This window comes from Rhineura floridana, chromosome 3, assembly GCF_030035675.1.
Source record: "Rhineura floridana isolate rRhiFlo1 chromosome 3, rRhiFlo1.hap2, whole genome shotgun sequence".
Taxonomy (NCBI): Eukaryota; Metazoa; Chordata; class Lepidosauria; order Squamata; family Rhineuridae; genus Rhineura; species Rhineura floridana.
Genome location: NC_084482.1, coordinates 125,843,954 through 125,864,014, shown reverse-complemented (window position 1 = coordinate 125,864,014; position 20,061 = coordinate 125,843,954). Strand labels below are relative to the sequence as shown.

General features: G+C 42.6%; 1 protein-coding gene across 5 annotated transcripts in view; it reads right to left on the bottom strand.

Annotated features, from left to right (window-relative positions):
• The window catches only part of SEMA3F (semaphorin 3F), a 239,519-nt gene that overhangs the window by 199,768 nt on the left and 19,690 nt on the right, over positions 1-20,061 (bottom strand). The window contains exon 1 of one of the 5 annotated variants that reach the window (XM_061617798.1): positions 3,573-3,593. The exons of the other annotated variants lie outside the window; for them this stretch is intronic. Within the exon in view, the coding sequence (XP_061473782.1) occupies positions 3,573-3,585 (13 nt within the window). The 5' untranslated portion in view covers positions 3,586-3,593. Of the gene's footprint in view, positions 1-3,572; positions 3,594-20,061 lie in introns of those variants that run through there. 5 annotated transcript variants of the gene reach the window in all.

The window sequence follows — 20,061 nt, the reverse complement described above, 5'->3', positions numbered from 1 at the left end:
ATAGGAAAGGATGGCTGGAGAATCAACACTAAAGGCTAACGTTCCCGTGGCTGGAGAAGGACAATTATGCAGTTTGGAGTCTTTGAATGACTGCACTCCTGGAAGGAGAGGATCTGTATGGAATCCTGAGTGATCCTGAACCCTCAACAGAGGATGAAACTGCTACAGCATCTTGGAGACGTAAGCATGCACAAGTGAAATCTCTTATACCTGCATTATCAGATGAGGCACTAAATGTTTGCATAGGATGTAAGAATGTGAAGGAAATGTGGCAGAAGCTAGAAGAAATATATGACAGAAAGTCTAAAAATCATGTAATGTTCCTTTACAAGGAATTGTTTACTCTGAGAGAGGCAGAAAGTCTCAATATGCATCTAGAAAGGTTCACAGAACTGCTCCAAGAACTGGAGAGATGTGGAAGAAAAATTGATGATGAGATGCAAAAAGCATTGCTCCTGAGCTCTCTTCAGGAGCGTGATAAATTAACTGCTTGAGTGCTACAACAGACAGACCAGAATATGAATCAGATTATATCATATTTGAAGGACCACAATTTTAAGGAGAGACAGGAACAGGCTATGTCTGAGAAAACAAATTTCACTACTGGCAGAGAGAGAAAAGATAAGAGACATGAGTCATTGCCTGAATCCACAAGAGGGCAAAGAACACAGAAGGAAGCTCTGTCTAATCTAATCTAATCAACTTCAAAGAGATTGCGATAGTGTCAGACAGGAGCAAAGCCTGACTTTAAACAAAGACAGACTGAAAAGGCAAAAACCAAGGCTTCTAGTTACCATGTGTCTGATGAAAGGAAAGATGATTATAAAAACAGATTTTTAATAGATTCAGGCAGTACAGCCCACCTAATAAAATATAAAAATTTTTAGTATTTACTATCTCTGCTAATATCTATACAAATTTACATAACAAAGTAGCTGTCCAGTGGAGCTTTTCCGTATTGTCAGGGGTCGGTTGACATCAACTCCAGGAAATGGAGTTTTAGATCTTTCAGAGGCCCACTGTGAATTGTTTGAAAGGCACTTTGAGGGCAAAGTTGCTCGCCTCCATAGCAAACTTGATGCCCCATCCACATCTATTGTAGTCCCCAGTGAGGTGTCCAGTGCAACATCTGCTGCAACTTCTTGGGAACGGTTTCAGTTGATGTGGCCTGATGAAGTGGACAAGGTGCTTGCTATGATGTGGCCAGCAATGTGTCCTCTCGCCCTTGCCCTTCTTGGCTTATTAAAGCTTGCCGAGGGGGGTTGATCGAGTGGATCCAGATTGTGGTCAATGCATCATTGCAGGAGGGAGTGGTTCCAGCTGCCCTGAAAGAGGTGGTGATTCGACCACTCCTGAAAAAGCCCACCCTGGACCCATTGGTTTGTGACAACTACCGACCGGTTCCAAATACCGCCTTTTTAGGGAAGGTGATTGAGAGGGTTGTGGCGCAGCAATTGCAAGTACTCTTGGATGAAACAGATTATCTTGACCCATCCCAGTCTAGGTTGAGGCCTGGTTATGGGACTGAATCGGGCTTGGTTGCCCTGATGGATGACCTTTATCAGGAGAAGGACAGGGGGAGTGTGACCCTGTTATTCTTACTTGATCTCTCAGCGGCTTTTGATACCATTGATGGTGGTATCCTTCTGAGCCAACTTGGTGAGATGGGTATTGGAGGCACTGTTTTACAGTGGTTCTGATCCTATCTCCAAGGTCGTGTTCAGAGAATAGCCATCGGGTGATTGTCTTTCAGCTCCCCAGCAGTTGTGCTGTGGGGCGCCACAGGTACCATCTTGTCCCCCATGCTGTTTAACATTTAACCTTAACCTTTAAGGCCCTTTTTGAAGCCGGCCCACTCTACCTAAAGAATCGCCTCCATTTTCATCAGGGGCACCGGGTGCTAACAAGATCCTCCTCGAACGGTTCACTTCTTATTCCCCCATTAAGAGCAGCGAGACTGGTGAGGACCAGGTCCAGAGCCTTTTCAGTAGTGGCTCCCTCACTATGGAACTCGCTGCCAACCGACTTTCACCAGGCCCCCTCCTTGCTCTGTTTCTGTCGGGCCTTGAAGACCTGGCTCTTTAACCAGGCGTGGGAAGGGGGTTAGGCTGGCTGTGTGCTGCTTTGGGGGTGTCTTAACCTTTAATTTTTAATGCTCTCTGTTTATGTTTTTATATGAACTGTATTTGTGTTTTGCTGTATGTTGCCCAGAGTGGCAGACTAATCTCTGCCAGATGGGTGTCTAATCAAATCTAATAAATAATAAAATAATAATAATAACATCTATATGAAGCCATTGGAGATTTGGGGTGAGGTGTCAGTAGTACGCTAACGATACCCAGCTCTATTTCTCCATAACATCTGAATGGGGAGAGGCTGTGTAAGCCCTGAACCGCTGCCTGGACTTGATGGTGGGCTGGATGAGGGCCAATAAACTGAGTCTGAATCCTAGCAAGATGGAGGCGCTGTGTGTTGGTGGTTCCTGAGTTCGGATAATTGGTCAGTTGCCTGCTTTGGATAGGGTCATACTCCCTCTGAAAGAGCAAGTCCGTAGTCTGGGGGTGTTCCTGGATCCATCTTTGTCGCTAGGGGCCCAAGTGACCTCGGCGGCTATGAGTGCCCTTTACCAGCTTCAGCTGGTAAGACAGCTGCAGCTGTTTCTGTACCGTGGTAGCCTGACCACTTTTGTCCATGCACTGGTAACCTCCAGGCTGGATTACTGTAATGTGCTCTATGTGGGGCTGCCCTTGAGGTTGGTCCGGAAGCTGCAGCTGGTGCAAAGTGCGGCGTTGAGACTGCTCACTGGGGCAGGGTATCGCACAAAGCCCTATACAGCTTGGGATCAGGATACCTGAAAGACTGCCTTATCCCTTAAATACCCAGTCAACCACTGAGCTCTGCAGGTGAGGGCCTCCTGCAGATACCATCTTATCAGGAAGTCCGTTTCACACAACATAGGAAATGGACCTTTAGTGTGGCGCCAGTTACCATTTGGAACTCTCTCCCCTTAAATATTAGACAGGCTCTGTTATCTTTTCGGTGCCTACTGAAGACCTTCTTTCAACAAGCCTTTTAAGTAGAGACCTTATCTCAGTCTGCATCTGTGTTGGAATTGCTTTTTAATATGTTTTTAATCCTTTTTTTAAAAAGTATGTTTTTAAACCTTTTTAAAATATATTTTTAAAGCTTTTTTAAATAAATGTTTTAAAGTATGTTTTGTTTTAATATATTTTAAAGGCTGTTTTTATGATGTTTTAAAGTGTTTTTAGTGTTTTGTTTGCCGCCCTGGGCTCCCACTGGGAGGAAGGGCAGAATATAAATCAAATAATAAATAAATAAATATTTGGAATCCAAAATAGCTTGTTGTACACACTTGGGTTTCATCTGATACACTACAGTCCAGTGATTCACTCTGCCTCATACTCAAGTTCACTCAGATAAAGCTAAAAATGTTTTAATTCATGCAGATCATATTTCAAAAGTTATATTAAAAGCAAAACATCACATTTTATCAGCCCAATCTTAAGCATATTTGCATGCAAGTAAATCTTGCTGAATTTAGTTGGACTTACCACTGCAGCCCATAAAACGTTTTTCACAGCAACACATAAAGTCTTTGTTTCACTTGGTTTGGTAATACCAGTATTAACTGACTGACATTCATGTCTGGTGAAGTTTACTTTGCTTATGTTAATTTGCAGATGGGCTCTTCAGCAGTTATATTCAATCTCATGGCTTTGCCCTTGACAGCTTATTTTCAGGCTTTTACTTTTTAGGTGTCATATGCCCAGCCATAAAAGTGACAGGAGTTACAACAATAGCCATGAAATAATACTATTGCTGTAATCCTGGTCATTTGTATTTTACAGTAAGTTACCAATTACGATCCTGTAAACACTTGTTTTACTTGAAAGATTGGAAAGAAGCTCCACCTGCCTCCAGAATGTTCTTCTCCTGTGAGGACATACTAAAGGAAAACTAAAGGATTCCTTCTGGGAGGAAGGGCAGGATATAAATTAAATAAACAAATAAATAACATATCAGAAGCCATTCTCTGGGCATTTCTTCTATATGTGCTGCTCTCCTACATACTGAATGGGGGGGGATTCCTAAGCCTACACAGAATGTATGCATTCAGACTTGCTGCAAAAGGTATATTATAGACCTAAATTAATGCATTTTTCAGTCCAGGCCTGAAATCAGTAGTTCACACATGAAGAAAATAGATTGCTTGCCAATCAGAATATGGGCTATAGACTTGCCTAACTCTTGCCTTTATTAAGTTTAATTTTATTCAAACCAACAACACAAATAGATAGATACACACATTCCTTTATGAACATACCATCCAAAGATACCATGTCAAATTAGAATTGGTAGGTCTGTAAAATATGGAGTTGTCAACCAACCCCAACCTGCCAAATAAATAAAGCAAGTTAATGTTCACACACACACCAAGAAGGGGTAGGTTAGAAGGCAATTTTTGAGAACGTGATTAAAAATAGCCAACCTGTTTTTCCTGAGAAGAATTCTGAAAAGAATATGCATGTATCTTGGAAATCACCAGCAAAGTCCAGGTGATATAAATAGATCTTCTCCCCCACCTTCTCCTTCCTTGGGAAACAACAACTGGCTGCAAATGGAGGACTCAGGATGCTGCTATCATTTTCCATCACTGCTCATTTCCCTTCTAGGGACATGTTCCCATTCTTAGCATTGAGGGTGGGAAGTTGAGCAGAGAGGTTTTGACACAGAGTGCTAAATGGAGAACTACAACCCATCATGGTTTAACTTTGCTCTCCAAACTTGGAAAATTTCCCTACACATATCAATGCTAGGCAATAAAAAGTAAGACCCAGGCACAAGGCATAACCAAAAATACCTGCTGTTCATGTGGAAGCAGAACATTCCTGTCAATGTCTGAGCAGGGAATGGTACCTCGTTGTTGTTGTTATGTGCCTTCAAGTCGACTACGACTTATGGCGACCCTATGAATCAGCGACCTCCAAGAGTATCTGTCGTGAACCACCCTGTTCAGATCTTGTAAGTTCAGGTCTATGGCTTCCTTTATGGAATCAATCCATCTCTTGTTTGGCCTTCCTCTTTTTCTACTCATAGAATCATACTCCCTTCTGTTTTTCCCAGTGCAAAGCCATTATTCCAGAACACAGCAATTACAATTGGGGTTCTCTGTGTCAGGAGGGAAAGTTCCTGTCCTCTTCTAGTGGCATCCAGCCAGCACCCTTCAGAGCCTACAAACTCATCATCTACATTACCAACACACACAGTTTTAACTTGATAAATCTTGTGGCACTTGCAGGGTAGTGATTCTTAACGCTCTTGCACTGGAATGAACGAAAATTGTATTTTTCAAGTATGTGGTATAATTGCATATGCTAAGATTATGTGGACATTTCCATGCAGTGCTTTGTTGAGACACCAATTCAGAAGTGTTAGAGAACAGCAGATGAGGGATTCTACTTATTATTCAGCAGCAGTGGTCTGGGTGTTCCCACTGAGTATAAGCATAAACATTGATATAACCAGAACAATGGGTTTTGAAATGACTGCAGGAGGAAGTCAGAGCTTGGAAAAGTTACTTTTTTGAACTACAACTCCCATCACCCCCAGCCAGCATGGCCACTGGATTGGGTTGATGGGAGTTGTAGTTCAAAAAAGTAACTTTTCCAAGCTCTGGAGGAAGTGAACGGGGAAGCTGTTCATAGCTCTATTGGCACTGCATTGTTTTACTGTCTATATGCAGAAGGTCAATAACACTACCAATCTGGTTATCCATGCAAGCTTCTCTGCCTGCAGTATTGCCATATCAAAGGCAATGTAGTCTCCTCTGTCATCAGTCTATTAACTCTGAGTTAGAAAACATAGGAATTGCCTTGTAAGATTAGGCCAAGATATATGTAGATGCCCCTGAAACAGCCCTTTTGCAGGGTTGGGGGGAAATGGGGGCACTGCCCCCCTTGAGCCCGTCCTTCCCCTCCACCAGGATTATTTTGGGAAATTGTCTTTTTAATTTGTGACATTACAGAAAATAACAAGTTCCATTTAAAGAATGACATCTTGTTTTAAGAATGGGGTCAATTTAAATATAGGTCCCTCTGAAATATTCAGTGAATAAGGCTGGGTGTGTGTACAACAAAAGCCTCATTTGGGAGAGCCCCCAAAAGTTTTCTCACTCAAGACTTTCTCTGACTGAGGGTAGATTTTTCATGGTAACAATCACCCTATAATTACTTAAGTGATCCTGAAAAAAACAGCAAGTGTAGTAATATGACCCTTGAAGAGTTAAATATTAGAACTTTGTTTTATGAACTAGAGTTAGACTCTGCTCCCTGGATTGTCTTGTTTGCCTGGGGTAAGAGATTGTTTATTCTGCAATTATTATGGTGAGTACAGCAGAATTTATTTATTTATTTAACTTGTATACAGCCCCATAGCCGAAGTTCTCTGGGCAGTTTACAGTAACTAAAAACAAATACAATTTAAAATACATCTTTTAAAAAACAATTTAAAACACAATTTAAAAATTTAAAACAATATAAAACACATGCTAAAATGCCTGGGAGAAGAGGAAAGTCGACCTGGCACCGAAAAGATAACAGTGTTGGCGCCAGGCGCACTTCGTCACATAAGTCATTCCATACTTTGGGGACCACCACTGAGAAGGCCCTCTCCCTTGTTGCCATTCTCCGAGCTTCCCTTGGAGTAGGCACCCGGAGGAGGGCCTTTGATCTTGAACATAGTGTACGGGTAGGTTCGTATCGGGAGAGGCGTTCCATCAGGTATTGTGGTCCCAAGCCGTGTAAGGCTTTATAGGTCAAAACCAGCACCTTGAATTGAGCTCGGAAACATAGAGGCAGCCAGTGCAAGCGGGCCAGAATCGGTTTTATATGTTGGGACCATCTGATTGGGTGCTTATTGCTAAGGGTGAAATAAGACAATCTAGGATAGATACTTTTTCTGATCATTTTAAGTCACCCATTACTCTTTTATAACACTCCCTGTACTCACAATCACAGTGGCTATTTTTTCTTCTTTTTCTTGAGTACATGGCAAATGATAAAAACAGCTCTAGAGGAATAGAAACACTGCTGTGCACCATACAGTTAGCTGGCTGGCTAGCCTCCTAGGCTGTAACTAAGGCCTAATTTCTGATTTTCGCAATGTGTGCAGTTTAAGGTTGCTAGGTCTCCGGTTTTTGCCTGGAGACTCCGGATTTTGGGGGTCCTCTCTGGGTGTCCAGGTGAGTCACCTTAATCTCCAGACTCTCAACTTTAATTAAAAAAAAGTTTCTGGGTGGTCTGGTTCACAAGATATACACCAAAACATCAGCCGCCCCCTCTGCAACTTCTGTTAAATCAGCTTGTAGCTGGCTGCTCTAATCCCGCCTTTTCAGGTTTGTAGCCAATAAGTGAAGTCAGGGTTGTGATGTGTTGACCTCCAGCCAGTGCCTAGACCCCACTGCAATGCCAGAAAATGTTTTTTTCCTGCTTATTTGACAATCTCATAAAATTAGTAAGTATATAGCTTTCAGTTTTTTTCTCTCTTGTGTGCAGGAGTCAAACATGTTTAAGCTTTCCTGGGCTGTCAAAAAGGGCAGTGTTCTGGAAACATTCCCAATATGAAGCTTTAATCCAATACTCGCTTTTCTGGGAGTAAAGCTGCACTGTAATCCCATATACCTGGAGTAAACCCCATTGAATTTAATAAGACTTACTTTTGAGTAGACACGGTTAGGATTGTGCTGTAAATTAATGGGACTTTTGAGTGAACACAGTAAAGGATTGTGTTTGTGTTGTAAATCTCTCCCCCTCCAATCCTATTTTTTAAAGCAATTAGGAGGGGCTTAAGTAGGTATCACAGTTTTTATTATGTAGGAAACTAATACTTGTATAGAAATGTTCTGCAATGATCAACTGGTTTGACAATAAACTATTATATGGGGTGTATGCATTATTATATTTATTTATTTATTATTTGATTTATATCCTGCCCTTCCTCCCTGCAGGAGCCCAGGGCGGCAAACAGAAGCACTAAAAATACTTTAAAACATCATAAAAACAGACCTTAAAATACATTAAAAAACATGTTTTAAAAAAACAGACCTTAAAATACATTTAAAAACATGTTTAAAAACATATTTCCTGATAAGATGGTATCTGCAGGAGGCCCTCACCTGCAGAGCTCAATGATCGACTGGGTATATAAGGGATAAGATGTATAGGGCTTTGTGCGATACCCTGCCCCAGTGAGCAGTCTCAACACCACACTTTGCACCAGCTGCAGCTTCCGGACCAACCTCAAGGGCAGCCCCACATAGAGTGCATTACACGTCCAGAAGCAGCTGCAGCTGTCCTACCAGCTGAAGCTGGTAAAGGGTACTCCTAACCACTGAGGTCACTTGGGCCCCTAGCGACAAAGATGGATCCAGGAACACCACCAGACTACGGACTTGCTCTTTCAGAGGGAGTACGACCCTATCCAAAGCAGGAAACTGACCAATTATCTGAACTCGGGAACCACCAACACACAGCGTGTCCATCTTGCTAGAATTCAGACTCAGTTTATTGGCCCTCATCCAGCCCACCATCAAGTCCAGGCAGCGGTTCAGGGCTTAGACAGCATCTCCCGATTCAGATGTTACTGAGAAATAGAGCTGGGTATCATCAGCATACTACTGACACCTCGCCCTAAATCTCCAAGGGCTCCATATAGATGTTAAGCAGCATGGGGGACAAGATGGTACCTGTGGCACCCCACAGCACAACTGCCAGGGAGCTGAAAGACAATCACCCAATGGCTATTCTCTGAACGGGTGGCCACACTGAGGACTATAAGAGAAGATGAAGAGTTCTTAGACAGAACTCTGGAACAACAGCAGCAAAGAGAAGTGGAGGTGGAAGAACAACAGCATGTGGTAGCAGAAGAGGAGACTGCTTTGGAAATGAACAATGAAGTGGAGGAAACTCCATGGGGAAAGGTGACAGTTAGAAGCAGAAGAGCTAGAAGACACCCTTCACCAGTGGAACTATGGAACTGCTTTCAACCACTCAAGGATGAGACTAGAGGACAGCCTGTGGTGGAAGAATTACAGGAGACCCCGTGCGACAACGAGCAAAAGGCTGAAGCTCAATCAAGCAGGGGAAATGAAACCACGCCCCACAACAAGAAGAGAAGAGTACTAGTAGTGGGAGACTCCCTACTGCGTGGGATCGAAACCCAAGTATGCCGAGAAGATCCATGGACTCGCCAGGTATGCTGTCTACCAGGAGAATGGATTAGAGATGTGACGGAAGGGTTGCCATCACTCATCAAGCCCACCGACAGGTATCCCTTTCTCCTCATCCATGTGGGAACAAATGATACTGCCAAACAGAGCTATGAAGAAATCACATCAGACTTTGAAGCTCTGGGAAAGAAACTCAAGGACTTTGGGGGCCAGATAGTTTTTTCATCCATCCTTCCAGTACTTAGAAGAGGAATAGAAAGGGAAAGAAAAATACTCCATGTGAATGAATGGCTATGAAGGTGGTGCTGACGTGAGAGATTTGGATTCTGAGACTATGGGTTATGCTTCCTGGAAGATGGACTGCTGGCAAGTTGCACTTCACAAGGACTGGAAAGAATATGTTTGGCCATAGCATGGAGAAGTCCATCAGGAGGGCTTTAAATTGAAACTTTAACAGGGAGGGAGACGTAAACCTGGTGGTAACGACTGATGAAGGCTTGTGCACAGTAACGGGAACAGAGAGATTGGCTCTAATAGGGCCCAGTAACAGTCCTCAGAAAAATGTAGTAAGGAAGCCAAGCCACAAATCACATGGTCTTCGATGTCTGTGTACTAATGCGCAGAGCATGGGAAACAAGCAGGACGAACTTGAACTCTTAATACAGGAGGGTAATTACAACTTGATAGGTATAACTAAAACTTGGTGGGATGACTCCCATGACTAGAATACAGCAATTGAAGGATATAACTTGTTCAAAAAGAACAGAAGGAATAAAAAGGGAGGTGGAGTCGCGCTATATGTTAAAAATATATATCCTTGCACAGAAATACAGGAAGATGAGCTTGGTAGCTCCACCAAGAGTATCTGGATTAAAATTAATGGGGCAAGTAATAAAAAGAATGTGGTGCTTGGAGTCTACTACTGACCACCCAATCAAGGAGAAGACGAGAATGTAACTTTTGAAAATCAAATTGCCAATGTTTTGAGGAGGCATGATGTAGTAGTAATGGGGGACTTCAATTATCCTGATATCTGTTGGGAGACAAACTCTGCCAAACACGGCCCCTCCAAGAAATTTCTGACTTGTGTTGGAGATAACTTTCTCCTACAGAAAGTGGAGGAAGCAACCAGAGGATCAGCTATCCCGGACTTGATTCTAACCAATAGAGATGATTTGGTGGATGAAGTGGCGGTTCCGGGAACTCTGGGGGAAAGTGACCACACCATACTTGAATTCTTGATTTTAACAGAAGCAAAAGCTGACAGTAGCCATACGCGCACCCTGGACTTCAGGAAAGCTGATTTTAATAAACTCAGAACAATTGTAAGTACTGTTCCATGGCAGGCGACCCTAATGAGAAAAGGAGTCCAAGATGGGTGGGAGTTTCTAAACAAGGAAATTCTAAAACCACAATGGCAAGCAATTCCAACACGGAAAAAGGGGGAAAACAGCAGAAAAAGCTAATGTGGCTTCACAAAAAGCTTAGAGATGACCTCAAAACAAAAAAGGACACATACAGGAAGTGGAAAGCAGGCCAGGCCACAAAGGAAGAGTACAGGCAGGTATCACGGAATTGCAGGGATGGCATCAGGAAGGCTAAAGCTGAGAATGAGCTGACGTTAGTGAGGGATGCTAAAAGCAACAAAAAAGCTTTCTTCAGGTACATCCATAGTAAAAGTCAGAGAAAAGAAATGGTGGCACAGCTACTCAGTGAGGATGGCAAAATGACAACACATGAGAAAGAAGAGTGCTCAATTCCTACTTTGGGTCAGTCTTCTCCCAAAAAAGGGTCTATGACCCTCCTGGGAAACATGAAGTAGAAGGGGCAGGATTGGAGCTTGAGATTGATTGAGAAATGGTCAAGGAATACCTAATCATTTTGAACGAGTTCAAATCTCCAGGGCCCGATACACTACATCCTAGAGCATTGAAGGAACTGGCTGAAGAATAATCAGAACTGCTGTCTATTATCTTTGCAAAATCATAGAGGACTGGTGAAGTGCCGGATGACTGGAGGAGAGCTAATGTTGTTCCTATCTTCAAAAAGGGGGGGGGGAGGAGGAACCGGGGAACCACAGACCAGTCAGCCTAACATCAATCCCTGGAAAAACTAGAGCAGATTATAAAGCAGTCAACAATGCAGTGATTACTAGGAGCCAACATGGATTTATGAAGAACAAATCCTGCCAAACTAATCTTATCATTTTTTTTTTGATCAGGTAACCTCCCTTCTAGACTGTAGGAATGCTCTGGACATAATATATCTCGACTTCAACAAAGTTTTTGACAAAGTGCCCCATGATATTCTGATTAGCAAGCTAGCTCAATGTGGGCTGGATGGAACAACTATCAGGTGGATCCACAGTTGGCTCCAGAATCATACTCAAAGAGTTTTACCAATGGTTCCTTCTCAAACTGGGCAGAAGTAAGGAGTGGGGTACCACAGGGCTCGGTCCTGGGCCCAGTGCTCTTCAACATTTTTATTAACGACTTGAAGGAGAAGGTACATAGCATGCTTATCAAATTTGCAGATGATACAAAATTGGGACGCACAGCTAATACCATGGAAGACAGAAAGAAAATTCAAAGGGACCTTGATAGGCTGGTGCATTGGGCTGACAACAACAGAATGAAATTCAACAGGGATAAATGCTAAGTTTTACACTTAGGAAAAAGAAACCAAATGCACAGTTATAAGATGGGGGATACTTGGCTCAGCAGTACGACATGTGAGAAGGATCTTGGAATTGTCGTTGATCACAAGCTGAATATGAGCAAACAGTGCAATGTGGCTGCAAAAAAAGGCAAATGCTATATTAGGCTGCATTAACAGAAGTATACTTTCCAAATCGCGTGAAGTATTAGTTCCCCTCTATTCAGCACTGGTTAGGACTCATCTTCAGTACTGCATCCAGTTCTGGTCTCCGCACTTCAAGAAGGATGCAGACAAACTGGAACAGGCTCAGACGAGGGCAACGAGGATGATCAGGGGACTGGAAACAAAGCATTTTGAGGAGAGACTGAAAGAACTGGGCATGTTTAGCTGGGAGAAGAAAAGACTGAGGGAAGATATGATAGCACTCTTCAAGTACATGAAAGATGGTCACACAGAGGCAGGCCAGGATCTCTTCTTGATCGTCCCAGAGTGCAGGACACGGAATAATGGGCTCAAGTTGCAGGAAGCCAGATTTTGAATGAACATCAGGAAAAACTTAACTGTTAGAGCCATATAACAATGGAACCAATTACCTAGAGAGGTAATGGGCTCTCTGACACGAGGCATTCAAGAGGCAGCTGGACAGCCATCTGTTGGGAATGCTTTGATTTGGATTCCTGCATTGTGCAGGGGGTTGGACTTGATGGCCTTATAGGCCCCTTCCAACTCTACTATTCTATGATTCTATGATTCCTTTGTTCCTAAAAGTGGAAAGAGACCCAAGGGCCACAGTACTCCGAAATTTATTTATGTATTTTATTTACAACATTTATATACCACTTTATTGTAAAAAAAATCTCCAAGAGGTTTACAGAAGAAATTAAGACATTAAAATTATGGTCAAAAACAGTTAAAGATGGGTATTTAAAAACATTCAATACAATGAAACCATCAATGAGTTAAAAAAAGATTTTAAAAAATAGCTTCTACATGCCTGGATGGGCTTGCCTAAACAAAAATGATTTTAACAGGTGCTGAAAAGTGTACAATGAAGGTGTATGCCTAATGTCAATAGGAAGGGAGTTCCAAAGCACAGGTGCTGTCACACGAAAGGACTGGTTTCTTACAAGAGCAGAACAAGTACTATGTGGCATCTGTAACATGGGAAGCACACCTTGAACTTGGCCTGGTAGCAAATCAGCAGCCAGTGCAGTTTTCAGAGCAGAGATATTATGTGCTGATACAACCATGTCAGCAATAGTGCCACAGCATTCTGCACTATCTGCAGCCCCTGGGTCAGGTTGTGCTGCATGGAGATTTCTGTGACCTTGGCTGACTGGCTGCCAGGATTTTTTTAGTTTTGATTGTGGGTTAGGAATCCTGACTGGTTGTGGGATGCTGAGGTTTCTGCCTTACTCATAGGAATCTTGTTGTGGTTGGTATGTGTGATGTCCCTGTATTTAAATATCTGTAAATATGGTAAGTGCGGGTTTATTAAGTGATATACGGTAAGTGACTGAGTAAGAGGTACATGGGCTAGAATGCTGGAGAATGTTGGGTGATGATTGGCTGAGTGTTTGAATGGCTGAAGGTATAAATGAGAGGATGACAGTTGAGTTCTGGGGGGAGTTGTTGGTGATTGGTTGTGGAGTGTGGATTGGAGTTGGTTGTGGGTTGGATTATATTTGACTGGTATTTAGGCAGAATATATAAGACTGGAAACATAAAGAGTGACACTAAATGAAACCATTCGCTTGTTGAACATTCTTAAAGTAATCTTGTTATTACCTGGTGTTATCAAATAAATACTTTTATTGGTTTACCTAAAGCCTGGTCCTTGGCTGGGGATACACAGACCAGAAGGGAGGGCAGGGTAATTACCAAGGCTGGAGGGAAACAGTATCAAATAAATGGTGGCAGCGGTGAAGGGAGATATTGTAACATCGTCAAGTATCCAGAGCAACCCAGGATTGTATGCTTTATAGACAAAGATACAAGGGGGTTGTGGACAGCAAGGGCACCCAGACACAAAGTAACAAGCCATAGGGAGACTAAGGCGAAGTCTCTAGCAGTATTGTTTACAGGGAGTGACTGGTGCTGCTGCCTAGCAGTGGGATCCTGTGAGATCTGTGCTAGAGCGTGTGAGAGAACAAATAAAAACCGAGATCCTGACAGGTGGTGGCCCTGGCGGGAGTATCACAGGTAGAGCCAGCTGGTAGGATCGTCACACACCAGTCATTTAATGGTGTTCATACTAAATTTTCTGTTAACTTGACCTTTATATTGCCCATTATGTAAGTTAACACTCTCTCTGGATGGAGGAGAAGTGAGGGGGAAGGTCACTGCCTTTCCCTTTCCCTGGCCCTCACATCCTCTCCACCAGTGAGGGGTGGGACTGGTTGGAGCTATGCACCTCCCCCCCAAAATGCCCCACCTAGAAATGTAACTGCCCTACCTAACAAGGTAGAGCCAGTGTGGTGTAGTGGTTAAGGTGCTGGACTATGACCTGAGAGACCAGGGTTCGATTCCCCACACAGCCATGAAGCTCACTGGGTGACCTTGGGCCAGTCACTGCCTCTCAGCCTCTGAGGAAGGCAATGGTAAACCCCCTCTGAATACCGCTTACCATGAAAACCCTATTCATAGGGTCACCATAAGTCGGAATCGACTTGAAGGCAGTACACGTACACACACACACACACACACACACCCCTAACAAGGAAGGCTGACTATAGGGCTGCCCTGAAAACTGAAAGACTGAAGGTACTGACTGACTGTGCTTCCTCCAGTCCTTCTACGTCTAGAAGCAGAGGTGTAGTGGTAAATACTGAAGTGAAGGTGTCCCTCATGACAACCCCCAAAGCCACAACCCTTCAAAAAGTATACAACAAAAATGTTGTTTTTTTATCAATGCAAGTACTATTGATTGCCCTACATTGTTTTATACTGCTGCTATTTAAAAATGGTTATTGCTGACTGCATTGTATTTTATGCTGTATTTATATTGTATTTTATTGTATTTTAACGTGTACGTCGCCTAGAGTGGCTTCGGCCAGATAGGCAACACAAAAATTATTATTATTATTATTATTATTATTATGGCAACTTTTCCTAACCTAGTAGCCCTACAGATGTTTTGTATTATAAGTCACATGATCCCTGATTATTGGCTGTGCTGACTGGGGTTGATGGGAGTTGTAGTCCAAAATATCTGGAAGGGTCCATTATGGCTTCAATACCAAGCCTCCATCCCAGCTGCACTATACCACTGGCTGAGGTTAGGTAGTGCTGATAAGAATAAATGGTGAATAAATTATTCTTGATCCTTTGAAGCACTCTAAATCCAAAAGCAATAGAAGTCCATCATTGCTGGCTTCCTAACATCTCCAGGGACAATTAATCTCACCCCCTCCACTTCCCCCCACACTTAATGAAATCCATCAGTGTTGTTTTTTTCTAACCTCCAAGGACTAAGTGGTTCAGGACAGCAGATTTAGTAACGGGGTGGTGGTGGTAAGACAACTTGGTGCTAGAATGAAACAATTTATATGCTGCCTTGAAAAAGAATATTTACCCCCACATGAATACCCTACAGAAAAGAAAAGCCTATAAATGAATGGCTTTACCTCACATACGCTCTACACAAAAGCCTATGCTGACATATATAAAAAGTGTATGCAATCCATGACCCTCTTTTGATACATTCATGGCCATGCTTGCTTAATACTGTTGCCATTAAAGCATGGAAAGAGTGACAGGTCAGATCAAGTTTCAGTATCTGTGAGCATCTGAAAGACTGATGCTGGAATTAAGGCATCAGCACTAATATGAAAGCATTCTAGCACTTGTACCTTTCAGTCTCTAGCAGAGCTGAAGAAAACAGTAATAAAATAATCTGTAGAAAAGTCAAAGGAGATTTTGGTCCTGTCTTATTCACACAGCCAATGAAGGAATCCAGTGAGGAAACTGTTCTGCCCTCTCAGCACTGGCACTGTGAGGACAAAACCTTTAGAGTCTCATCACTCTTCTCAAACTGCCCAGGGCCACCAAATCCCACATTTATTTACATATCTGGCTGCATTAGTTCTCCCCACGCTCCTCAAATATTTGTTTCAGATCACGTTGTCTAGTGTCTGTGTACAATCCTAAAAGTGAATCCAGATTTATGGAAATTCTAGCAAGTCCTATCCAGAAGCCTGCAAGCCCTGGTTGCATATCAATGGCACAATGAAGGGTGTGAAGGACCCAATTTACAATATTGTCTGAGGTCTCAGGGCCCCTGGGCACACACTTCAAAAAAGGAGAGGTTACAGCATTCTTACTGAATGCCCATGCAGTAACACCATAACCTTTGACAGAGGGGTAAGCATATGCAGGCATGCAGTAAGGAAATACCTAAGAGCGGCAATGTCTGAGACTCCCAGGCAAGTGTTTGTCCATGTCCAGGCACACACTTCTCCTTTCAATGTGTCCATTATTGTGACAGACAGTGGATGTACTACACAATCATAATCTTACACTATTGCTGCCTGCACCACTGTTATTCCAAACGTGAGCTATCCCCATGATTTTACTGGATGCCTCCATACGCCACATCCCATGTTATCACAATACTGGAATTCTCAGCATGGAACCCTACATGCCTAGGACTCCTGCCTGCTTACTGTCCCCAACCTCTCTCTTTCCTGCTCAAATATGGTCTGTTTCTGCTGGTTAATCTCCAAGTGGAATCTGGGCCAAGTAGAAAGAGGTGTCAGGCACATTAAATTTCTCACCTTTCTCTAAGTCCTGGTTGAAATTTATTGGCAGAGTTGGTGGCCTGGGCCATGTTAACAACCCACATTGATTAACCATTCCTCCTCATGTTTCCCACTTTTCTAGCTGTGCTCTTCCCTGCCCCCGTCCTTTCTATTAACCAGCCACCTCACTAGAAAGAGACACACATACAGGCTTAGAAATTATCAACTCAGAGAAAAAGCTGATTAAAAACAGCTTAGTTTACAGCTCTGGTTTCCCAACTAGCTTTTAGGCAAAGATGAAGGTTAATTTTTGTTGACTGGGAATAACTGAAACTCTGAACTGAAACTGCTTCAAGAAAAAGAACATGAATGAACTTTTAGTACATGGGGCTTTTCTAATTGCCTTGCAGAGTAAAAAGAGAAAGGTCGGTCAGGTAATTTGATATTTCCTCTAAAAGTTCCTAACCCACATGGTTTTGTCACATTGTGATGTCCTTCCCTGGTTCTCCCTGTCAGGTTCCCACCTGTTTGTGGCTACTGCCTTTCACTAGCCATCACCAGGGATACCACCAGTCCAGACCGTCCTTTATATGGTTTCTCACTCCACTCTAGCACAGATCTCACTAGATCCCCCTGCTAGGCAGCACCACCAGTCACGTCCTATAACCAATACTCCCAGAGACTTTGCCTGAGTCTCTCTCTAGCTGGTTACTTTTGTGACTGCATGCTTATGCTGTTCCCAACCCCCTTGTATCTTTATAGATAACGCATACAACTCTGGGTTGCTCTGGATACTTGAATTGTTATTATTCCTCCCTTCACCGCTGCCACCATTAGATACTGTTTCTGTTCAGCCTTGGTAATTACCTTGCCCTCCCTTCTGGTATGTATATCCCCCAGCCAAGGATCAGGCCTTTGGTAAACCAAATAAGTATTTATTAAATATCAGAAATAACAAGATTAGTTTTAGAATGTTTCACAAGCGTATGGTTTCATCTATTCCTGTTTTGTACTTGACTTATTATTAATCAGAACTCCAACTCCCTCTTTCTCCACACTCCTGACCTCCACCCTCAAACACCTTTCTCCACACTCCCAACATCCACCCAGATTCAACTGTCATTCTTCCATTTATACTCCCAGCCATTCAAACGCTCAGCCAATCATCCAGCATTCTACTGCTCATGTACTCCCCCTCCTCTTTCACTCCACTTACCATATGTCTTCTATATAAACAGCACTTACCATATTTACACTATAAGCAGGAACATCACACACATCTCATATATTTATGATCTGAATCTCAATATGTTCTGTTCCTTTTAGATTTAGAGACAAATCTTCAAAGGGCATGTAATCCAAGAACCAAAAGAATAAATGCAAATAAAAATCCTGCATTTATTTATTATTATTATTTGGTACTTGATTGCTTTATCCAAAGATACTCAAGGCAACATACAGCATCTAAACTAACTGAATTTAACTTTTAAAAAAACCATACACACACCATAAGTTAAAATACCAGCTTCATCCAAAACAGCAACAGCAGATCAACAGTCCAAAACCCACATTATTTCACAACAAAGACAGCCTAAAATGTTTCCGGATAGAAATGCTTTTACTAACTGATTGAATCAGGCAGAACTGACTAGCCATTTAAAACTATCTAAATCATGCACAGATTTGCAGAAGAGAACTTTAAACAACACATGTAGCTTTAGTAAGCAGAGTTTAAAATGAGAGCAGTGGCAAACCATGAATTTTAATCTCCTAGCTGATAGCAGATAAGTCTTTCTTAGACTCTGTTCCATAATGCAAATATTGCAGCTGTTGATGATACCAGTTCATCCCGCAGCAACAAAAGTACTTACCAAATATGGCCTACTAGGTGGCTCATATTCCACGCCCAGCTCCACACCAGCAAGCCAGGCTTCTTGTTCACTTAAAATAGGTTGAGATCATTTTGGCCACAAGACCTCTAATCATTTGCTTTGCAAAATAAAACTGCGGTAGGGTATGAGCGTCAGCATCAGGTACCTTAACCCAATGGTATCTGCAGAGATAGGTGGATGGGCTTCAAGAACAAGAAAATGAGTAAAATGAAAGAGATTATTCCTCTAAGCAATGGCTTAATTTTAATTTTACTTGTGGAAAGCCAGTGAGGGGCCATTCATAAGCTACCTCACACTCTGACAGCCACAATATTTACCCTCCTTACTTTGGGACATACTTTTAAACATGGAGACAGAGATATGACTGCCAACCAGTATCCACAGAGTTGTATGTACATCAGATTTTATACTTGATCTCAGCTAATGCTTTGGGAGCAGCTGCAATTGAGTGTTAAAACCTAATCCACATTTAAATCTTGCCTGTACCATCTGACACAAGAGTATTTCAGCCTGTAGCACAGCAACCCAAAGTTAGCATGGGCTTATTAATGGTTGACGAAACTGTGTGAATTGGCCCTGGAAGAGAGCAGACACTTTGGGAAATCAGAGTTGATTTCAGAGCTTGGAAGATTACTTTTACAAAGTAATAAATTACAGTTTATTAAATTACAGTTTAATAAATTACATGGCCCAAAAAGTAGTATTTACTGTCACAATTACAATTGCTCTGAAAGCAACTGATTACTTTACTTTTTCTCAAAAGTAATCACTACATTTACATTTCAGTTACTTTTTTAAAAAAACGCCTGCAAGGTGCTGGCCTTGGCTGCTGCACATCTAAGTAACCTAAAACAACATTAAAAATAAACACACACACACAGAGGTAGAATAATTATTTTTATCCATAAGATAGCAATGGTGATCTGCTGATAAGGGAGGTGGGGAGGGAGGCAGAGTCCACCACTCAGATCTTTGCACATCAAACCAAGTGCAACACACACACCCCACTCAGCCAGCAAGCATCATCTCTCTCACTTAACCACCTCTCGGACCCTGCCCTGCCACCAACTAAGGGACACTCACCCAAGCAAACATTTTCCCGAGATGCAAAAAATGCAGCACAGTAGCCAGAGAGGGTGGTGGAGGCCACTCTGTATGCCACGTGCAAACACAGTATTCTCACACACACACACATAGACACACACATGTTGTCATCTCTTCTCGATCGTCCCAGAGTGCAGGACACAGAATAATGGGCTCCAGTCGCAGGAAACCAGATTTCAACTGGACATCAGGAAAAACTTCCTAACTGTTAGAGCCATATGACAATGGAACCAATTACCTAGAGAGGTAGTGGGCTCTCTGACACTGGAGGCATTCAAGAGGCAGCTGGACAGGCACCTGTCGGGAATGCTTTGATTTTGATTCCTGCATTGAGCAGGGGGTTGGACTCGATGGCCTTATAGGCCCCTTCTAATTCTACTATTCTATGATTCTATGATCTTTCACCTCCACAGTTCTTTAT